The sequence below is a fragment of the Meles meles genome, chromosome 17 (assembly GCF_922984935.1).
Source record: "Meles meles chromosome 17, mMelMel3.1 paternal haplotype, whole genome shotgun sequence".
Taxonomy (NCBI): domain Eukaryota; kingdom Metazoa; phylum Chordata; class Mammalia; order Carnivora; family Mustelidae; genus Meles; species Meles meles.
The window spans coordinates 40,695,873-40,719,222 of record NC_060082.1 but is presented as its reverse complement, the minus strand read 5'-3'; the positions used below and the strand labels follow the sequence as shown (position 1 = coordinate 40,719,222).

Sequence of the window (23,350 nt, the reverse complement as noted above, 5' to 3'; positions counted from 1 at the left end):
AACTGACATCACGGAAATAGAAATGATTGTAAGAGGTTACTATGAAGAGTTATAAGCCAAGGAACTAGATAACCTAGATGAAATAGATAAATTCCTAGAAATTTAGAGTCTACCAAGACTGAATCATTAAAAAGTAGAAAATCTCAGGGCGCCTGGGTGGCTCAGTGGATTAAGCCGCTGCCTTCGGCTCAGGTCATGATCTCAGGGTCCTGGAATGGAGCCCCGCATCGGGCTCTCTGCTCCGCAGGGAGCCTGCTTCCCTTCCTCTCTCTCTGCCTGCCTCTCTGCCTACTTGTGATCTCTCTCTCTTTCAAATAAATAAATAAAATCTTAAAAAAAAAAAAGTAGAAAATCTCAGCTGACCAATAATAAGTAAGGAGATTGAATTAATAACAAAAACCTCCCACAATCCTCTTAATAGATGCAGAAAAAAACATTTGACAAAATACAGCATACTTTCATTTTTGTTTTTACTTATTTTAAAAAAAAAATTATTTATTTGTCAGAGAGAGAGACAGCAAGAGAGGGAACGCAAGCAGGAGGAGTGGGAGAGGGAAGAACAGGTCCTGCCAAATGGAGCTGGATGTGGGGTTGGATCCCAGGACCCTGGACACTTAATGACTGAGCCACCCAGGTGCCCTTTCTTCTTTTAAAAAAATCTTTTTTATTTGAGAGAGAGAGAGCACAAGAAGGGATGGGGGAACAGCAGAAGGAGAGGGAGAACCAGGCACCCCACTGAGCAGAGAGCCATATGTGGGGCTCAATACAAAGACCCTGAGATCATGACCTGAGCTGAAGGCAGATGCTTAACTGATTGAGCCACCCAGATGCCCCTACAGTGTCCTTTCTTGATAAAAACCCTGAAGAAAGTAAGGATAGAAGAAATATACCTCAACATCATAAAGGCCATATACAGAAGACCCACAGCTAATATCATACTTAATGGGGAAAAACTGAGAGCTTTTCCCCTAAGGTCAGGAACATGACAGGGATGTCCTCTCTCACCACTGTTGTTCAACATAGTACTGGAAGTCCTTGCCTCAGCAATCAGACCAAAAAAAAAAAAAAAAAAAAAAAAAAAAAAAAATTACAGTCACCCAAATTGGCAAGGAAGAAGTCAAACTTTCAGTCTTTCCAGATGACATGAAACTCTATGTAGAAAACCTGAAAGTCTCCACCAAAGAATTGCTAAAAGCGATACATGAATTCAGCAAAGTCACAGGCTATAAAATCAATGTACAGAAATCTGTTGTCTTTCTATGCACAAATAATGAAATAGCAGAAGGAGAAATCAAGAAATCAATCCCATTTATAATTGCACAAAAAAAAAAATAAGATACCTAGGAATAAACCCAACCAAAGAGGGAAAAGATCTGTACTCTGAAAACTATAGAAAACTTATGAAAGAAATTGAGGAAGACACAAAGAAATGGAAAAGTATTCCATGCTCATGGGTTGGAAGAACATTGTTAAAATGTCTCTCCTACCCAAAGCAATCTACACATTCTGGGCAATCCCAATCAAAATAACACTAGCATTTTTTACAGAACTAAAACAAACAATCCTAAAATTTGTATGGAACTACAAAAGGCTCCAGATAGCCAAAATAATGTTGAGAAAGAAAAGCAAAGCTGGAGGTATCACAATCCCAGACTTCAAGCTCTATTACAAAGCTGTAATCATCAAGACAGTATGGTACTGGCACAAAACAGGCACATAGACAAGGGAGCAGAATACTGAACCCAGAAATGGACCCACGACTCTATGGTCAGCCAATCTTTGACGAAGCAGAAAAGAATATCCAATGGAGAAAATACAGTGTCTTCAACAAATGGTTTGGGGAAAACTGGACAGCAACATGCAAAAGAACAAAACTGGGCCACTTTTTTACACCATACACAAAAATAACTTCAAAATGTATGAAAGACCTAAATGTGAGACAAGAAACTATCAAGATCCTGAAGGAGAACACAAGCAGAAATCTCTTTGACTTTGGCTGTAGCAACTTCTTACTAGACACATCATCAGAAGCAAGGGAAACAAAAGCAAAAATGAACTATTGGGACTTCATCAAGATAAAAGGTTTCTGCACAGTGAAGGAAATAAGCAACAAAACCAAAAGGCAACTGACAGAATGGAAGGAGACATTTGCAAATGACATATCTGATAAAGGGTTAGTATCCAAAATCTATAAAGAATTCATCAAAATCGGGACACCCAGGTGGCTCAGTCAGTTAAGGCATCTGCCTTTGGCTCAGGTCATAATCCCAGTGTCCTGGAATCGAGTCCAGCATCAGCCTCCTTGCTCAGCAGGGAGCCTGCTTCTCCCACTGCCTGCGGCTCTCCCTGCTTGTGCTCACAATCTCGCGCTCTCTCTCTCTGACAAATAAATAAAATCTTAAAAAAAAATTATCAAAATCAACACCCTCCCCAATAAATGATCCAGTTAAGAAATGGGCAGAAGAGGTGAACAGACATTTCTCCAAAGAAGACATACAGATGGCTAACAGACACATGAAAAAATGCTCAACTTCACACATCATCAGGGAAATACAAATCAAAATCACAATGAGATACTACCTCACACCTGTCAGAAAGACTAAAAATTAACAACTCAGAAAACAACAGATGTTGGTGAGGATGTGGAGGAAGAGGAACTCTTTTGCACAGTTGGTGGGACTGCAAACTGGTACAGCCATCTGGAAAACAGTATGGAAGTTCCTCAAAAAGTTAAAAATAGAACTACCCTATGACCCAGCAATTGAACTACTAGGTATTTACCCAAAGAATACAAAAATGTTGATTTGAAGGGGTACATGCACCCCAGTATTTATAGCACCAATGTCCACAATAGCCAAATTATGGAAAGAGCCCCAATGTCCATCAACCGATGAATGGATAAAGAAAATGTATATACATATACAATGGAATATTACTCAGCCATCAAAAAGAATGAAATCTTGCCCTTTGCAATGATGTGGATGGTGCTAGAGTGTATTATGCTGAGTGAAATAAGTCAGTCAGAGAAAGACAACTATATGATTTCACTCATATGTGGAATTTAAGAAACCAAACAGATGAACATAGAGGAAGGGAAGGAAAAATAAGAACAGATAGGGAGGCAACCATAAAAGACTTCTAACTGTAGAGAAACAGGTTTGCTGGAGGGGAGGTGCATAGGGGATGGGACAAATGTGTGATGGTCATTAAAGAGGACATTTGTTGGGATGAGCATTAGAGGTTATATGCAACTGATGAATCACTAAATTCTACTCCTGAAACTAATATTACACTGTGTTAACTAACTCAAATTTAAATAATATAAAAAATAAAAACCTCCCAACAAAGAAAAGCACAAGACTAGATGGTTTCACTGGTGAACTCTAATAAACATTTTTTAAAAAGATTTTATTTATTTATTTATCAGAGAGAGCGAGAGTGCACACAAGCAGGCAAAGTGGCAGGCAGAGGCAGAGAGAGAAGCAGGCTCCCTGCTGAGCAAGGAGCCAGATGTGAGACTCTATCCCAGGACCCTAGGATCATGACCTGAGCTGAAGGAAGTGGCTTAACCCCCTGAGCCACTCAGGCATCCCTCTAATAAACCTTTTTTAAAAAAGATTTTTATTTATTTATTTGAGAGAGAGAGAGAGAGAGAAAACAGGGGGAAGGGCAGAGGGAGAGGGAGAGAATCTTAAGCAAATTCCCTGCTGAGCCTAGAGCCTGACACGGGGCTCAATTTCATGACCCTGAGATCATGACCTGAGCCAAAATCGAGAGTCGGACACTTAACCCACTGAGCCACCCAGGCACCCCCCTACCAAATGTTTTAAAGAAGAAATTTATGCCAATCCTTCTCAAAGTCTTTCAAAAAACTGAAAGAAGGGAACACTCCCAAACTCAAATAAGGACACTACAAGAAAAGATAAATAAAAGTCAATACCCTTGAAAAACACAGATGCAAAAATTCTCAACACAATAATAGCAAATGAAATTCAACAGCACATTAAAAGGATTATGAGGGGCGCCTGGGTGGCTCAGTGGATTAAGCCGCTGCCTTCAGCTCAGGTAGTGATCTCAGGGTCCTGGGATCGAGCCCCGCATCAGGCTCTCTGCTCCGCAGGGAGCCTGCTTCCTCCTCTCTCTCTGCGTGCCTCTCTGCCTACTTGTGATCTCTCTCTCTGTCAAATAAATAAATAAAATCTTAAAAAAAAAATAAAATAAAAGGATTATGAACTGGAGCACCTGGGTGGCTTAGTGGGTTAAGCCTTTGCTTTTGGCCCAGGTCGTGATCTCAGGGTCCTGGGATGGATCCCTGCATTTGGTTTTCCGCTCAGCAAGGAGCCTGCTTCCATCCCACCCCACCCCACCCCCGCCCCCACCTGCCTCTCTACCTACTTGTGATCTCTCTCTCTCTGTGTCAAATAAAATCTTTTTAAAAAAAGGGGGGGGGATTATAAACCATGATAAAATGGGATTTATTCCTGGGATGCAAGGGTGGTTTAATATCTATAAGTCAGTCAAATAAGGGCTCCTGGCTAACTCAGTCGGTAGAGCATGAGACTCTTACAAATCAGTCAAATACCATATTGGTAGAATGAAAGATAAAAATAATATGATTTTCTCAATAGATGCAGAAAAAACTCTACACCCTTTCATGATAAAAACTCTCAGCAAATTGTGTACAGAAGAAATATACCTCAGTATAATGAAGACCATAATGCAACAAACCCACAGCTAACATTATACTCAATGGTGAAAAGTTGAAAGCTTTCTTCCAACATGACAAACAAGATGAGGACGTCCACTCTTACCACTCCTTTTCAACATACTAAATGTTCTAGTCAGAGCAATAGAAAGGAAGGAATAAAACTGCTTGCAAATGTCATGGTCTTATATATAGAAAACCCTAGGGGGCGCGTGGGTGGCTCAGTTGATTAAATGGCTGCCTTTGGCTCAGGCCAGGATGGCAGTGTCTTGGGTTTGGACCCCAGAAGGGGGCTCCCTACTCAGTAGGGAGTCTGCTTCTCCCTCTCCTTTCGCACCTCCCCCGACTCATGCTCTCTCACTCTCTCACTCTCTCTCAAATAAATGAATAAAATCTTACAAAAAGAGAAAACCCTAAGGAGTCCACCAAAAAACTGTTAAAACTAATTAACAAATTCAGTAAAGTTGCAGAATACAAAATCAACTTACATGTATCAGTTGTATTTAAATATATTAACAATGCATTCTGTAATAAAGAATTAAAGAAAATAATCCCATTTACATAGCATCAAAACCAATGAAATACTTAGAAATAAATTTAACCAAGGGGGTGAAAGATTTATAGGCTGAAAACTATGTGACACTGATGAAAGTTACTGAAAAAGACACAAGTAAGTGGAAAGACATGTTCATGGATCAGAAACATTATTATTAAAATGCCCATACTACCTAAAGCCATTTTAGATTCAATGCAATCTCTATCAAAATGCCAGTGGCCCTTTTCACAAAAATAGAACAATCCAAAAATGTGTATGAAATCACAAAAGAACCTGAAGAGCCAAAGCAATTTTGAGAAAGAACAAAGCTAGAGGCATCACACTTCCTGATTTCAAATTATACTGCAAAGCTATAGTAACCAAAACAGTATAGTACTGGCATAAAAACAGACACATAGACCCACAGAACAGAGTTGAGACCCCAAAATAAAACCAGGCATGTGTGGTCAACTAATATTTGACAGGAGAGTGAAAAATATCAATGAGGAAAAGTTAGTGTTTTCAATAAATTGTGGGAAAACTAGGTATTCACATGCAAAAGAATGAAATTGAGCCTCTATCTTACACCACTTACAAAATTAACTCAAAATGGATTAAAGATTTAGATATAAGACTGAAACCATAAAACTCTTAGAAGAAAACATAAAGAAAAAGGTACTTGACATAGGTCTTGACAACCAGTTTTTAAAATATATTTCCCAAGACACATGGAACAGAAGCAACTGCAACTAAAAAAGCTTCTAGACAGTAAAATAGTCGACAAAATGATAAGGCAACCTATAGCATGGGAGAAATTATTTGCAAACCATACGTCAGGTAAGAGGTTAATATCCAAAAAATGTAAGAAACTCATAAAAGTCAATAGAAAAAAAATGCAAATAATCTGATTAAAAATGGGCAGAGGACTTGAATAGACATTTTTCCAAAGAAGACATGTGGTCAACCACATGTAAACGTACTCAACATAACTAACCATCAGGGAAATGCTAATCAAAACTATAATGACAACCTATAGGATGGAAGAAGATATATTGCAAATGACATATCTGATAAAGAGTTAATATCTACGATATATAAAGAACTTATTTTTTTTAAGATTTTATTTATTTATTTGACAGAGAGAGAGAAATCACAAGTAGGCAGAGCAGCACGCAGGGGTGGAGGGAAGAACGTTCCCCACTGAGCAGAGAGCCCAATGTGGGGCTTGATTCCAGGACCCTCAAATCATGACCCGAGCTGAAGGCAGAGTCTTAACCCACTCAGCCAAACAGGTGCCCCAATATAAAGAACTTATGAAACTCAACACCCCAAAAAACAAATAATCCTATTAAAAAATGGGCAGAAGGGCGCCTGGGTGCTCAGTCGTTAAGCACTTTGTTTCAGGTCATGATCCCAGGGTCCTGGGTTTGAGGCCCATGTTGGGCTCCCTGCTTGGTGGGAAGCCTGCTTCTCCCTCTCCCACTCCCCCTGCTTGTGTTCCCTCTCTCGCTGTGTCTCTCTCTCTGTCAAATAAATAAATAAAATCTTAAAAAAAAAAATGGGCAGAAGACATAACAGACACCTATCCAAACTTAAGACATACAGTTGGCAAACAGGCACATGAAAAGATGTTCATCATCACTGATCATCAGGGAAATGCAAATCAACAAAAATATCACCTCACGCCTGTCAGAATGGCTAAAATCAACAACATAGGAAACAACAGGCATTGGTGAGAATGTGGAGAAAGGGGAACCCTCTTACACTCTTGGTGGGCATGCAAACTGGTGTGACCATTGTGGAAAATAGTATGGAGTTTCCTCAAAAGTTAAAATAAAACCACCCTCTGACCCAGGAAACACACTACTGGGTATTTACCCAAAGAATACAAAACCCCTAATTTAAAGGGATACATGCACTCCTATGTTTATAGCAGCATTATTTATAATAACTAAGATATGGAAGCAGCCCACGTGTCCATCAATTGCTGAGTGGATAAAGAATTGGTACAACGTTGCAACGATGTGGATGGAACTGGAGAGGATAATGCCAGTGAAGCAAGTGAGTCAGAGAGAGACAAATGCCATATGATTTCCCTCATATGTGGAATTTAAGAAACAAAACAAGCGGGGCGCCTGGGTGGCTCAGTGGATTAAGCCGCTGCCTTCGGCTCAGGTCATGATCTCAGGGTTCTGGGATCGAGTCCCGCATCGGGCTCTCTGCTCTGCAGGGAGCCTGCTTCCTCCTCTCTCTCTGCCTGCCTCTCTGCCTACTTGTGATCTCTCTCTCTGTCAAATAAATAAATAAAATCTTTAAAAAAAAAAAAAAAGAAAAAGAAACAAAACAAGCCAAGGGAAGATAGAGATAGAGACAAACCAAGAACAGAACTGGAGAGAACAAACTGGGTGGGAGGTGGGTGGGGACGTGAACGTATTGGTGATGGAGATTAAGGAATGCACCTGTGATGACTGCCAGGTGACCACAATAAAAACTTGAAAAGTATAATGCGATAACACATCACATCTGTTAGACTGACTCTTTCCCCCCAGACACAGGAAGTACATGTTGGCTAGGATGTGGAGAAAAGGAAACTCTTGTGTACTGTTGGTAGGAATGTAAACTGGTACTGTCACTACAGAAATTGATATGATATAAACATTCCTCAAAGAATTAAAGCTAGAACCATCATATATTCTAGCAACCCCACCTGTTGGTATATGTCAGAAGGAAATGATAATAGGATCTCAAAGAGATCCATGTGCTCCCGTGTTTCTTTCAGCATTATTCACAATAGCAAAGACATGGAAAAAACCTAAGTGTCCCCTGATAGATGAATAAAGAAAACGTTATCTATTATCTATCTATCTATCATCTCTCTATCATCTACCTATCTAATGGAATATTATCCAACCACAGAACAACCATCTGTGATTTGAGGACCTTACGCTAGGTAAGAAAAGTCAGACAGAGAAAGACAAATACTGTATGATTTCAAGTATGTGTGGAATCTAAAAAAAAAAAAAAAAAAAAAAAAAAGCCAAACTTATACAAACAGAGTGAAATGGTGGTTTCCAGGGGTTGGGAGGTAGGGGAGTGGAGGAGATCTTAATCCAAGTGTACAAGCTTTGTTATAAGTTATAAGACGAATAAGTTCTGGGGCTCTAATACACAGCACAGTGACTCTAACAATTCTGTATTATATACTTGATCGTTGCTAAGAGAGTGGATCTTAAATCACACACAAAAAAGTTGTAATTATGTGAGGTAATGGATGTGTTAACTAATCTTGTCATGTAACCATTCTACAATGTATACAAGTGTACAAATCATCACATTGTACACCTTAAACTTACACAATGTTATATATCAATTATATCACAATAAACCTAGCAAAAAGGAAAAAAAAGAACACAATTTACTCTTCTCTCCTGGTAGTTTTTTAAGAGGGTGAGATGATTAGTTAATCTTTGAATTAATACTTTGCACTATCCTGCTGCAGAAAGATGATGCTATGATGCTATTTATATTACTGAAGAAAACTCTTTGACTTGTACAGATTTTGAGTTTCTGAAGCTAGGAAACGTATCTTTTATTGCATCCAGGATAGACTTTGCAAAAAATGAATATTCAGTAAATATTTAAATTGAATTAATTTGGGGGTTTTTTGCTGCTACAAGATTTTTCTGGTAAAAGTATATTTTTCTATAATAAATTCAATAATTATAATGAGGACTATGTAAAGGTAAAGCAGAATATATTGGTTTTTTTTTTTTTTTGGTCCTTTTTAATGTTTGTTTAAAATTGTGTGTTTAGAGCAGTTTTGAAAAACAGTGTTATGATGGAATCCTCAGTGTAGAGGCAGCCCGGATATTAATTGGTGCAAGCAAAAGCTATTGCCCCATCCAAGGAAAGTAAGTGTAATACTTCTTTGTTATTTCCAGAATCAGATGGGTATATGGTAGAAAAAAAAAATCAAACTGAGAGTTAAATATCCAGATTGATCAATCTATTTATTTCACCTATCTCCGTCCATCTATCCATCCGTCCATCCATCCATCCATCTACTTATTTTACTTATTTACATTTTTCCCCTGAAGGTCCATAACTTTGGTGTCATTAGGAGATTCTGGTGGAAGATCTGACTATAGTGTAATTAGATAAGAGACTAGGGGAACCATGAAAAACAACCTATGTAATTTCATACACTGTTGTATTTATCTTTTCTTTATATCATATTTACTAAGTTACTGGATAAGGTAGGTAGGGAAGCCTGGAACCTGCCATTAGTCAGGTGCAGCCAGGCTTGAAGGAACTGATCCTTCTGATGGTCCTGGGAGATACAATTAAATTTGATGGGGAAAGTTCAAGTGTCTTGGAGATATGCCTGTATCCGGTCATAGTCCTAGCAAGCATTCGCTAATGGGTGATCCAAGACAAAGTTTGTGGGGGCAATAATGACAGGAAATCCTGCCAGGTGGTAGTCAACATTTCAGCAGTCTGATAATCTCTCTGGGAGATCTAACATCAGTTCCTAAAGTTTGGGAAGGGTAGGGCCTTCAGGCCCTTGGAGAGGCTGGAGCTAGGGAAGGCATGACAAAGGGGAGCTTGATTCTGAACCCCAAAGAACTGGTCTGGAGGAACTTTAATTATGTTTTATGTCAAGTCAAGAATGGTTCCAGGGACAGGCATCAGGGCTTTCCTGTACATGACCATGAGTGGGTCGATAGATTGATACAGAGGTTCAGGACAGAGCATTTTTGATATATATTTTAATATAAAAGGGAGTTCCCTTTTTATATTACCTAGAAGTATAGCACTCGATTTTTATTTTAACATATATGTATATTTTTCTCTGTTAGATTCATGAGTATTTATGATGTTTCAACTTATGTAAGAGCTAGGAGTTGGCTTATGAAGTTTAAAAACATGTTAACTCTCTTGGAATATCATAAAGATAAGGCACCTCTTTTTCTGTATGGGTAAGTACTATAAACCTTTATTAGCAATATACCTAAAAATAAGACCGCTCCTACCCTGTCATCATTGCTTACATTAAGTTTTCTTATTAAAAAAATTAATTAATATTACGGTCAGCTCTTACTGACCAAGAGGTGAGGGGAGGAGCAGAGCACTTGCATCTCTCTCTTTGTTAAGCTGTTTGAGCGACTTTGTTGATACCTCTGTTAGGGAGTGAGTAGGAAAGGAGAAGCAAAGACTGGTCACGTTTGGACTCTTTTAAGTGGTAATTGCCATATCTTAGGGTCATAGTACAAACTAGACTGCTTTCATGTTCTTCTGGGTATAACACTGAGCAGGGAGGGGAAAGAAATACCAAACTCATGGCCTATATTCTCCTTTCCATTTCATCAGTGCCATGGGGCAGCTCTGTTGATACCCATAACTAGGAAAAACACAACAGGGCCTTAGTAATACCTGTAACCAATTTTCCAAATTATTGCAAGATACGGATTTACTTAACTTGTGAAGTTTTACTTAAGTTATTATGAGTTGTGAACTTACATACTTTTTAGAGCAGGAAGACAAGTTTTTCTATTAACAAAAGATATAAAAATGAGAAATACGAGAAAAATTCATGCTACTAAATTTTAAGTGGGCACTGACATACCTTTCATAACAAATCCTGATAATATCTTAGCTTTCCCCCATGTATTAAGTTTAAAGAGAAATATAAGGAATTAAAACCCTAGGATCTTGACATATATGTAGATAACCACTTTTTGTTAGGCTCTACTTAGGATGGATTGGAAAATTAAAAAAAAAAAAAATACAGGGGCACCTGGGTGGCTCAGTGGGTTAAGCCTCTGCCTTTGGCTCAGGTCATGATCTCAGGGTCCTGGGATCGAGCCCCACATCGGGCTCTCTGCTCAGCCGGGAGCCTGCTTCCCCTTCACTCTGCCTGCATCTTTGACTACTTGTGATCTCTCTCTCTGTCAAATAAATAAAATCTTTTTTAAAAAAATACATCATGGTAATTACTGAATAGAGTATTTTTTCCTGTTCTTTTAAGTGATGCTGATGTTTTTCTCTGTATTAATTTGCTTCTTGCTTTTGATGAATGAATCTTTGCCTTGTTTCTTCTGTGTTATTAGCCTTGATTTTAAAAAATGCTCCCCATCCTGATATAGATTAATAAGAGCTATATTTTTATCTTTCTCTTTGATGATTATTATATACAGAAAGTATGCTTTAGGTTTCTGCTTATTTATTTTATATTTTTATATTCTTCTTCAAATTAATGTTAGTGATTTGTTAAAGCAAATGTTGAACTTCAGATCTCCGTTATATTTTTAAAGTGATCTAACATTTTATTGATGTCTTTTTTCCTTAGGAATAATAAATTTCTGCTTTTGGTACATCACATAGTGTTTTCAGAAGAATTTGAATATGCGGGACATGTTATAACAGTAATGTACATTTCTCCTATGATAATACATCTGTGGCCAATGGCAAGAGAGTTAAATGTGTCAGCACTTCTATCCGTAAACTACTATTATGTATTTTTATACGTGTTTCGATCAGCACTGAAGGTACTGTTTAAAATAAGATGTATCCGGTGAAAGGAACAATTCAGATATCTTTGAATCTGTGTCATATTGAAATAATTTGATACTAGAAGCCATTTGATGTAATAGTTGATAGGATCCTGGAATTTTAGTAATCTTCTTTGAATTTTCTGAGTTAAATAATGAAATCAGTATAATAGTCATGGTCTTGGGTATCAGGTAAAATAAGTAGCATAAAAGTGGAGAGAATCCCAAAGACGTGAAGAGAAATGGGAATCCAGATGGAAAATACAAAGGGTTATTTCTCTCAAATACTTTCTGTAATGATGCAAAAAGCAAGTAAGTGAATAAATCCAAACTGGTTTGCTAGGTCCTTGTCATAAGATGAGAACTGCTTTTTAGGATAAATGGTTTGAAGATGATTTGTCAACATTACTGTTTTCATTATTAACAGTGTTGCAATGACTCTGTTTATTGCTATTTTTAATTGCTTGTTTCCAGCATTTCAACTTCATTTATAGGTTATAAATGAATTATTTTAATAAATAATAATAAATAAAAGATTATAAATGAATTATTTTGAATCAAATTATGATTTTGATGTTGGAGATTAAAATTTTTTTTGAATTCTAAATGAATAACTTAAAACTCAACTTTTGGAATACAACTCATTTGTAGTTGAGGATTGAATGTTAATTTTGAAGACCCATCTCCTCCCCCATCATTGTATAGGTCCTATGAAATAACATACGTTCTGTTTGTCTTCTAAATAGATAATAATTTTGAAAAGGAAGTATTTTGATCAATATTGGAATACTTTGGACTTTCTTATTGTGCTTCTTGGAATCGTTGACCTCTTTTGTTTATACTTTGTCAAACTGAGACCAGACAACTTCGTTCTTATTCAGATTACAGTAATACTGGGATATTTCAGAATAATTAGGTTTATTCCTTTCGTCAAGGTAAAACATCACGCTTCCAAACGTTGTTGTTGTTCTCCCCACACTGTTTGTTAAATGTGTTAAGAAACCTCATTATTTTGAAGGAAACAAGAGAAGGAGCTGTCTTTTCTGGAATGCTGTCTCTATAGACGTCTGCCTGGTTTACCCTCTCAGCCTCTCAGAGGGAATGCCTTCCCTGAAATGACAACCTGCTCCCTGGCACATACCAGCTTCCTGACCCCCCTCCACCTGCTTAAGGTTTCGTTTTTCCTCATAGCACTTACTACCTTTGTACTGTTGTGGCACGTACTCTCCATGAGGCAGCGATCTCTGTTTTGGTCACTGAGGTAACCGATGGCTCTAGAATGGCGCCTAGCATATAGTAAGTTCTTAATCAAATATTTGTTGAGTGAAAGAATGAAAATGTTGGTGCCACTTGAAGCACGGTGACTCAGAAACACGCTCTCCGGGTCTTAGTAAAATTTGCTCATAAAGGCCTAACTGTGCAGAAGCATGAAAATATGAAAATATTTTCTCTACGGGCCACTTCTATATTGCACACTGCCTATGGAACTTAATTCTGCTGTGGCCTTCAGTCTCTGGAACAGCTACTATTCCTTCTTTCCACAGTTTTGATTCTGAAGGTAGATTTTTAGTCACCTTTTTTTTTTTTTTTTGAAACAGTTCTCTTTACCCATGATCACTGAGTGACACCTGGGGCAGGGAGGCCGACCAAGAGTCTGGGGGTCGGCAGGGAGGCTGACCAAGAGTCTCCCCCACCGTCCTGCCTCCCCCCACACCATGTCGCTCAGTGGCATCGTGGAAAGAGGATTCTATCATGCAAACCCGGAGTCGGAAGGGAACCGGGAGCGCAATTCTGCACCCCCTAACCCCGGGGCACGGACATGGCCACAGCATGTGGGTGGGGGGAGGTCCCTGGAACACTAGACACTGGGGAGGAGGAAGGGACTCCACCCACAGCTGACCCCAGGCACCGGCCACCTGACATGGCAGGGTGAGGATGAGTGGCACATGGGGTGAGGCTTTCTTACAAGGAAGTTGCCTTACATAAGCTTTTAACTTGGCAGATTTAGGTGGTTTCATTTGCCACGCTCTTTTATTGTGTGTGAGTTGTTTAATTCCTATTATGTCAAACAAGTTTGAGTTGTTTTAATTCCTATTATGTCAAACAAGTTTATTGGTATCAGTTGAAGTTATGAAAGATTAATGTTTTTTCTTTTTAAATATTTTATTTATTTATTTGACGGATCACAAGTAGGCAGAGAGAGGAATGGAAGCAGGTTCCCCGCTGAGCAGAGAGCCAGATGCGGGGCTCGAGCCCAGGACTCCGGGATCATGACCTGAGAGGAAGGCAGAGGCTTTAACCCACTGTGCCACCCAGGGGCCCCAGGATTAATGTTAAAAACAAACAAACAAACAAACAAACAAACTGCTGACAACCCTGGTGACCAAAGAATCTTCTATTATCTTTCTCCACGAAATTTCATAGTCCTCCTAAAGGCAGACTTGTTTGAATGCTCAGACTTTATTGTCGGTTCCTTCCTTGATTCTGTATCAGTGTTACCAAGCTTTGGTGTTCGAAAGCGTTACTATACAGCGTTGTATATAAAAATGTTGTTTTAAGGGGTAATTTTGATTATTAGTGATTTTTGCTTTTTGAGCTTAGAGCAGGGGGTCTACATAAGGCATAACCTTTCCATAACACAAAGTACGCTAGAAATCAGGATGTGTAGTATGAGGCTGTCTTAAAATGGAAGGGAGAAGCTTCTTTGGTAATCAGTTTTTATATAGAGACTGATTACAGATGAAGGTAAAATAATTATTGTAGAAGTAATACTTTGTGAAGTATCTCTCTGAGGGAAGTAGAGTGTGAACCAGTTGCTACTTCTGTCCAGCACACTTTGACAAATCTCCATGAAATATACGTAAGGAATTAATATAATCAGGATTAACTTTTTCTGTTGAGCACTTACTATGTTCCAGGACTGTGCAGAGCCCTTTACATACATTATTTAATGAAATTATTGCAATAGCCCTGTGAACCAGGCGTTCCCACTATGTAAAGTGAGGCGCTCTAATAGCCAGTCTCAGTACAGTGTGACTTCTGAATGAAATCTATATTGGAGAGCTTGGAAGAATATTGGAGATTTTTACTTTAGATCCTCTTAGGAACAGCTCAGGGGGCCTCAGTGCATCACGGAATAACACTTTGTAAAAATCCCCTTTACTATCTCTCTCTCTGACCAAAGTGACACAACCATAATAGCCGCTAAAAATCTCTTCTTTCTCTTCTCTTGTAATTCCTTTGCTATGACGTCATTTTGCTCTTCTCACCTTCCTCTTCTGTGACCTGTTTCCTCACCATCAGCCTTGCATTCTGACCTGATTCTGTCTCTGTGATTGACTGTATTGATTGTGAGGGGCTGCTCCGTTGGACTTTGAGTACTTAAATGTTATTACCACCATTGTACAGATGAGGAGACAGAGTCCTCAAGGTCACAAGTAACTTCCTCAAGGTCATAGAGCTGGTGAATAGGAGAGCTAGTACTTGAACCTCAGAAAATTTGTATTTAATACTCCCTTCTCTTCAGTCACTACATTCTCTTGCCTCAGCTTATGATTTGAGAAATTTAGAGCTAAGAAGTATCTTTAATATCCTATTTTCCTTATCTTGCAAGTCAAGAAACTAAGGGGCGGAGGGATGATTGATTTGGTCGGTGACTATCATGCAGGTTAGGGGACCACTCCTCTAGTCTCCTGAAATATGGGGGTGTGGAGGATGGGGGGTAAAGGCAGCAGTGGGGACTCCCCCTTAAATCTACAGAGCCAGTTAGTGAGTCATTGACCTTTCATTTCTTTAAAGAATGGCTCTCAAACTTGAGTGCACATAGAATCACCTGGAGGACTTCTTAAGATGCCTCTGTCTGAGCCTCGCCCCCAGAATTTCCGGTTCAGCAGGTCTGGGTGGGGGGAGAGGCGACTGAGAATTTGCATTTCTAACAAGTCTCTGGGTAGTGCCACTGCTCCCCAAGATGACACTTTGAGAAGGGTCCTTTCCACATCAGACTTTCAGACTTGTTTTTCTCTTCCTTGTTCCAGATAATAATCCCACTACTGATAAATATAGTAGATGTGCAGATTAAAAAGCGTCTCCGCTTGATGTATGGCATTACGAAAGGTTATGTCAAAAGTCAAGAGGATACCAAGTTTTTAATAAAACATATTTCCAGCCAAGAATCAATATACCAGGTGAGAGACAAGATTGGGAAAACAATCCCTTGAGTGAAGTCATGTATCTTTAAAGACTACTTCTGTGGGGCACTTGGGTGGCTCAGTGGGTTAAGCCTGTGCCTTCCACTCAGGTCATAGCCTCAGAGTCCTTGGAACAAGCCCCCCGCCCCCCCCCCCCCCCCCCCCCCCCCCCCCCCCCCCCCCCGCCGCATTGGGCTCTCTGCTCAGCGGGGAGCCTGCTTCTCCCTCCCCCCCCCCGCCCCCACTCTGCCTCTCTCCCTACTTGGGATCTCCCCCCTACCCGTGTCAAATAAATAAATAAATAAATAAATAAATAAATAAATAAAATCTTAAAAAGAAGAAGAGGACTACTTCCATACGTATTTGGCCCAACCCATCAACTGTGGTAAGTGAAGGGGATTCAGTTGTTCATTACGCTATGAGAGGTGTTACAGAGGACAGTCTTTGCTCTCTAAATGTCAGGTATCTTTATCAAACTCCTTTATAATTGGCACAGAAGCAAATCTACCTTGTGTTTTTATTTTCTGAATGCAAACTAGAGATTCATCGGCCTTTGTAACACTCTCTGAAGGGGAGGGCAAGTTGGAAAAGGCTTCGTGCAGGAATCAGAACTCACATGAGTCTTCAAAGAAAGCGTAGGTCTGAAGTAGAGAGGAAGAGAGAGGGAAAGAGAACAAAGATTTGACAGTGAAAACTTGCAATGCTGATGCTGAAGAATGGCTGAGTAGTAGTATTTGCTTGTTTGTTTGTTTAATCATTCAAGATCCTCCTTATTTCTAGGCAGCATGGGGTAAGTACCAACTGGGAGATCAGGACATGAACATTCCAGGCACTCGAAGATGGAGTGACTCACCTCCTGACTCAGTTCCCTCCTGCCAGGCTGTCCAGACAGGACCCTCTGCAAACGAGTAACGTTTCAAGATTCACATGTGACTTTCTGCTTGAGAATATTCAGTAGCTGGGCACCTGCGCAGCTCAGTTGCTTAAGCTGAGTCAGATTCTTGATCTCAGCTCAGGTCTTGGTCTCAGGGTTGTGAGTTCAGGCCTGCATTGGTCTCCACATTGGATATGGAGCCTACCTAAAAAAAAAAAAAGAGAGAGAGAGAGAGAGAGGGAAAAAAAAAAAAAAAAAGAAGAACATTCAGTGGCTCTTCATGGCCTGAAGGGGTAAGGTCTTTGAATCCAAATATATATATGTAGAGAGAAAACAGAAAAGATGTTAAAAGAAGAATCATGCAGAATTTTACTACTCAGAAGTAATAAAATGCAAGAAGGAAAGTATCCCTCCCTGCCCTCCATGCTACCACTTCCCAGAAACAGCCCCAGTGTAACCAGTCTTTCTTTTTTTTTAAAAGATTTTATTTATTTATTTGTCAGAGACAGAGAGAGAAGAGTAAGCTCAGCAGGCAGAGGGAGAAGCAGACTCCCTGCTGAGCAAGGAGCCCCGATGCAGGACTTGATCCCAGGACCCAGGGATCATGACCTGAGCTGAAGACAGGCATCCCTATAGTAACCATTCTTGTGTTAAATCCTCTACTGTTTGCCATAATAGTTTTAATAAGGTGCACATGTATTTTATTCTTGATTTATTATCTCTAAACAGCCTTTATTTGCTCTCTGCCATGAGGTATAAAGAGATAAGAATATTGCTTTTAGGGCTAAAAGCCATTCTTTTTCTACCCATCTTAAATTTTTGGAGCTACTATATTTACAGAGAAAAGGTTTATAACGTTTATATTTTATTCTGTAAGTGTAATTATGTCTTCATTCTTTTCAACGACTCCATACATGGAAAACCAAAAAACGTTTACTTTGTTATGATTATATAAATATCATTCACTGTAGAATCTATCATTTGATTCAACCCATCACAAAGAAAATAGATGAGGATGATTAAACATCTACTACTTGAGACTCTTCTAAATTAAACAAATGGATTAATGAAAAAAATGTTTTTTAAGCTACCTTCCTCTCTTCCTTCAGCTTTTATTCCTCATTTACCCTTTCTGGAGTCCCATGTGAGTCTCCTTTTTGCTTTCCTTTTTATCATGCTAGATTATGCCCATAACTAATTTTTTCCATAGGTGATGTGTGGGCTTACGCTTGCAAAAGTCTTCGTATTTTGCTCTCATAATTAATCTTTTCACTGTCCAAAACGATTTTCTTAAAGATGTTGCCATCTGTCTTTAGCATTGATGATACAAGTCTGATTTTATTTGTAGTTTTATTATTTTTTAAAAGATTTTGTTTGTTAATTTACAGAGGGCAGGAGAGAGAGCAAGAGAAAGCATAAGCAGGGAGAATAGCAGAGGAAGAGGCAGACGCAGGCACCCCACTGAGCAGGGAGCCCGATGCAGGACTGGACCTCAGGACCCCCGATCATCGCCTGAGCCGAAGGCAGATACTTAACCAACTGAGCCACCCAGGCACCTCTTTACTTGTGCTTTTGTACGTCACTTTTTTCTCTCTGTTTTAGAGGCTTAAAGGATTTTCTCCTCAGAGTTCTGAATTTTTACCAGAATGTATCTATGTGTGATTAAAAAAAAAAAAATTTAGGGGTGCCTGGGAGGCTCTATCAGTTAAGTGTCTGACTCTTGGTTTTGGCTCAGGTCATGATCTCAGGATTGTGAGACTGAACCCCACGTCCAGCTCAGTGTGAGGGTTCTCTTATTCTGCCCCTCCCCTCACTTGCGTGCGCGCGCTCGCTCTCTCTCTCTTTCTCAAATAAATAAATCTACCTTTAAAAAATTATCGGGATATCTGGCTGACTCGGTTGGTAGAGCATAGAACTCTTGTTCTTAGGGTCATAAGTTTGAGTCCCATGTTGGGTGGGAGACATAACTTAAAAAATAAAAAAATTTTAAATATAAAAACAGTAAAAAAAGAATTCTCCCATTCAGCACTTGTTGGAACTTTCGTGATCAGAAGATTGCCATCTTTCTTCCATCAGCTCTTTGATTATTCTCTCCCCCTGGTTTCTCTTCTCCTTTTGGCACCCTTTTAAACAAATTTTTGAAATTCTGGGTTTAGTCCTTGTTTCAAGTTTTCTCATAACTTCCAAGTCTTTCCTCTTTGCAGTGAGAATCCCCCAGGTTGATTTTCCAAGTTCCAAATTTTAGCTGAATTTTAGCAAGGCATCTAACAGCTTTCATTTTTTTTTTTTTAAAGATTTTATGTATTTATTTGACAGAGAGAAAGAGCACAAGCCGGGGAAGCAGCAGAGGGAGAGGGAGAAGCAGGTTCCTCGCTGAGCTCATATAGATATGAGCCTATCTATAAAGATGTCATGAAAGATGTTAGGTGGGGTGCCTGGGTGGCTCAGTTGGTTAAGTATCAGACTCTTGGCTCGGGTCATGATCTCAGGGTCCTGGGACAGAGCTCTGCATGGGGCTCTGTGCTCAACTGGGAGCCTCCTGGAGATTCTCTCCCTCTGTCCCTCTCCCTCTGTTCCCCCCCACCCCGCCCCATGTGTGTACAAACACTCTCTCTCTCTCAAATTGATAGGTAAATCTTTTTTTTTTAAGGTTTTTATTTATTTATAGGAGATAGAGTGATAGAAAAGCACAAGAGGGGCTGCAGAGGGAGAGAGAGAGAGAGAGAATGAGCTGGGAGAGGGGCAAAGAGAAAGGGAGAAGCAGGCTCCCTGCTAAGCAGGGAGCCTGATGTGGGGCTCAATCCCAGGACCCCGGAACATGACCTGAGCCGAAGACAAACACTTAACTGACTGAGCCACCCAGTGCCCCTAAAATGGGTAGATAAATCTTAAAACAAACAAACAAACAAACAAAACACCACGAGCCAGTAAAGTAGCACCGTGCTTATTACTCTTCCCCGTGAACAGCACTGTGCTGTGTCTTACTCGGGCGCAGGGTTTCAGTCCTCTGTCCCTGACAATCCTAGGGAACTGCTGGTTGTTCATGGCCAGGGCTGTTGGTGTGGCCAAGGGCAAGCTCCAGAAAGACGGAAAGCTGGAGAATAAGCTCCACAAAGAGCAGAGCCCGGGACATGTGGCATCTGACCAACACCCACCGCGTGACTGAACACTGCTTAAAGCACCGTGAGCCTTGGCATAGAGCTGTTTCTTACGGCGGGAGTTATCTGTAGGAAACATGAACTAATCAGTACCATCATTTCTCATTCTTCTGCTGGTTTTTATGCTCCGGATAGACTAGCTGCCCAAACAGCTGCTCGGTTGGCTCTCTCTTAACAGAGCTCTGTCTGTGAGAATTCTCCTTGGTGCACAGTGGAATGCACACTCATTGTCTCTGAGAAAGGCTGGGTCTGGCAGTTATACAAGCTGCCGACCACAGACTATTCGTTGTAATAGGAGTAGGAGCACAGAGAAGGCAGCAAACTCCACACAGAGAAAAGAATTGAGCCAAACCTCTCCCCCACATCATAAACTAAGTGGGATTGCTTCTTTTTCTCAGATTTTAAAGGCAGACATGCACTTGCTGTAGTAACAAATTAATGTCTTTCTTAACTTCTTACAGAAATTATATGAAATTTTGGAAACCAACAAACGAGATGCTGTCAAAGAACTAGGTAGGTAGTTGGGAGTGTCTGATTTCCCCAAATCACAGCTTATTATCTATAATTTGACTGAGGGAAGACAAGTTCAAACTTTCTTTCTATTACTCATTTATTCATTCAACAAGCATATGCTGAAAATGCAGAGCCTGGTGGAGGGTATGAGAATACTAATGGACAATTGCAGAAAATGAGAGGAAGTCTTGTATTTGCTGTGGGAACATAGAGGAAAGAATGAGGAGTGTAGAAAGTATATTAAAGTGGCAAGATCAGATTCCTTGAGGCTGCAAGAGTAAGACACATGAGAATTACATTTGACAAAGGGTGTTTTTGTTTTGTTCTACTTTGCTTGCAAGGATGCTCAGGAATGTGGGGCTATAGGAGAGGCATTTCTTGAGCATCTGTAATCACTCTGCTTGAGTTGAAGCATGCAGCAGGAGCCCTAGGAGTCTACACAAAGCTTCTTGGGTCTGTTTTTCTTGCAAGGAGCGGTAGGCCAGGCTCTCAGTGTATGCAGAAGTATCTGGGAGAGAGCCTGGAAGAAACGGAAGTTATTATAAAAGAAATCAAGTAAAACGACCTTGTGTTCATAACCATATTATAAGATGCCATATGGATTTATGAGGATCAGACTTTCCAAATCAAAATTGGAAGAATGTGGCCTCATGAATGAAATTGTGGATTTGGAGACAACATGCCAGAAATTGTGGTGCTGTCTCGGAAAATCCAGGACCCATTGTTGCCTTTACATATAGGTAGATTTTTATTTCTGTGCTTTTAAAGTTTAGGGGCCTAGGAGCTGCTGTCTCGTATTATGCTTTTAGATTAGTAGGGACTATTAGAAAGTTCTCTTGATTCAGTCCCATAAAAGGGAGTCCCTGTTCCCAAATGGTTACTTCAAGTGATTGTTAAATGTTTATTAGGTCAGGAACTGTGCTAACAGGTTTATATGCCTTACCTCACTTAATCCTTATGATTATGCAGCATATACTATGATCATCTTCATCTTATAGATCATGAAGCTGTAAGATTTAAGGTTTAGAAAGTTTAACTTGCCTGAAGTCATATGGGCCGTAAGTGGAGAGCTGGATATCCAGGCAAGGTGTACTGGACATTGAAACCTAAATTCCTTTAAAAAAAAAAAATTTTTTTTTTAAATTTTAAATAGATTCCACACCCAGCATGGGGCTCACACTCATGACCCCAAGGTCAAGAGCCAAGTGCTCCACAGACCTATGTTCCCAATCACACTATCTTTCATTTTACCAGCCAGTTAAAAAAAAAGTTTGACATCAGGGATTTTGCTCCATGTGAGGAGTACAAAGATGAAAGAGATGCAGTTTTGGTCATGAGTCACAGCCCAGTTCGTGACTTCCTGTGTTCATTAAAGAGGACAAGATATGTGATCTGATCTCAGAAAGCTCCACCAGCTGAAGTCCAGGGGCTCTTTCATTAAGTCATTTGATATTTAGGATGAGACAAATAAATAAAAATCAAAATGCCACAAGGTAATAAGTTCCATAATGGAGATATGTAGGACATGCCATGGGACTAAGGCAGAGAAGATGAGTTTCTCCTAGTTGGTGGGGGAAGCCAGTTTTCGATGTTTTCATCCATCAAATGGAGTTGAGGATAGCTCTAGACCCCCAGCCGCACAAGCTCTGCATGGAACAGGCATGACAGGTATTGTGTAAATACTTTGGAAACTATAAACCACTACATAGGTATTAGTTATCATTGCGGTCATTGCACTGTTTGCTTACGAACAGTTTTATTTGCTTCAGGACTCATCGAGCATGAGGGGCGCGATGTTGTTATTGCTTTGAAGACCAGGCAGGCAATCCGGAGTGTGATTGCTAAAGCTCTGAAAAACCTCACCTTCCTTTGGTCAAGAGGCATTATTGATAAACATGAGGGCACCGAGATGAATAAGGTAAGAAAGCGATTTTCCGTTTGGCTTGATTCGGTGGGCCCAACACCCAAGCCCGTATTGCAGCTTGGGCAGAGTGTAATGAGTGAGGGGGTTAAATCAGGTGTTAACTCTGTCCTTTGCCTAAAGCCTTTGTTAATACCAGCGGCAGCGAGCACCTACGCTACCTGGTACATACCTACCATGTCAAAACTGTTTGGCTGCAAGTAACAGAAACCAGCCTGAGTTAGGCTTAGCCAAGAAATGGAGTTGGAGGATTTATTATAAAGACACATGGTGGGGGCACCTGGGTGGCTCAGTGGGTTAAGCCTCTGCCTTCAGCTCAGGTCATGATCTCAGGGTCCTGGGATCAAGCCCCGCATGGGTCTCTCGGCTCAGCAGGAAGCCTGCTTCCCCCCTCTCTCTGTCTGCCTCTCTGCCTACTGTGATCTTTCTCTCTCTCTCTGTCAAATAAATAAATAAATAAATAAATATTTTTTAAAAAAGACACATGATGTCTTACAGAATCCACAGTAGCCAGACCATGTGGCTAGGCCTGAGGAAAGGACTTGACTACAGAACTGGAAATCTTTCCAGATTCTACCATTTCCTATCACGGTTGCCCTCTGTGCCAATATCTTGTGGCTCCCTCCAAAAACTCAACAACATTTTTCTGCTTCTCTGTCTACTGGTAAATGTGCAGTGTCCAGTCCTAGCAGCTGTGACGAGGGAAGTGGGAATCACATAATGTTAACACGATAGGGAGAGGATCACCTTGTGTGTGTTGGTGGGGATCAGGGAGGTGGCAGTTCTGAGAGGAGAGGAGCAGGGAAGACACCATCTTTGGTTACTGATGAGTAGACTTTTGAAAAATGGAACAGCCATATACGTGTTTGCAAAAAAATAGGGACATAAGACAGAGGAAAACATTGT

The 23,350-nt window shown here is 40.1% G+C and overlaps 1 protein-coding gene across 1 annotated transcript in view; it reads left to right on the top strand.

The window, feature by feature from the left end:
* SLC9C2 (solute carrier family 9 member C2 (putative)) overlaps positions 1-23,350 on the top strand; it is a 105,203-nt gene that overhangs the window by 55,897 nt on the left and 25,956 nt on the right. Inside the window, exons 13-19 of the mRNA XM_045982905.1 lie at positions 9,054-9,151; positions 10,100-10,219; positions 11,590-11,788; positions 12,538-12,726; positions 15,826-15,975; positions 20,472-20,523; positions 22,293-22,441. Coding sequence (XP_045838861.1) covers positions 9,054-9,151; positions 10,100-10,219; positions 11,590-11,788; positions 12,538-12,726; positions 15,826-15,975; positions 20,472-20,523; positions 22,293-22,441 — 957 coding nt within the window. The remainder of the gene's footprint in view (positions 1-9,053; positions 9,152-10,099; positions 10,220-11,589; positions 11,789-12,537; positions 12,727-15,825; positions 15,976-20,471; positions 20,524-22,292; positions 22,442-23,350) is intronic.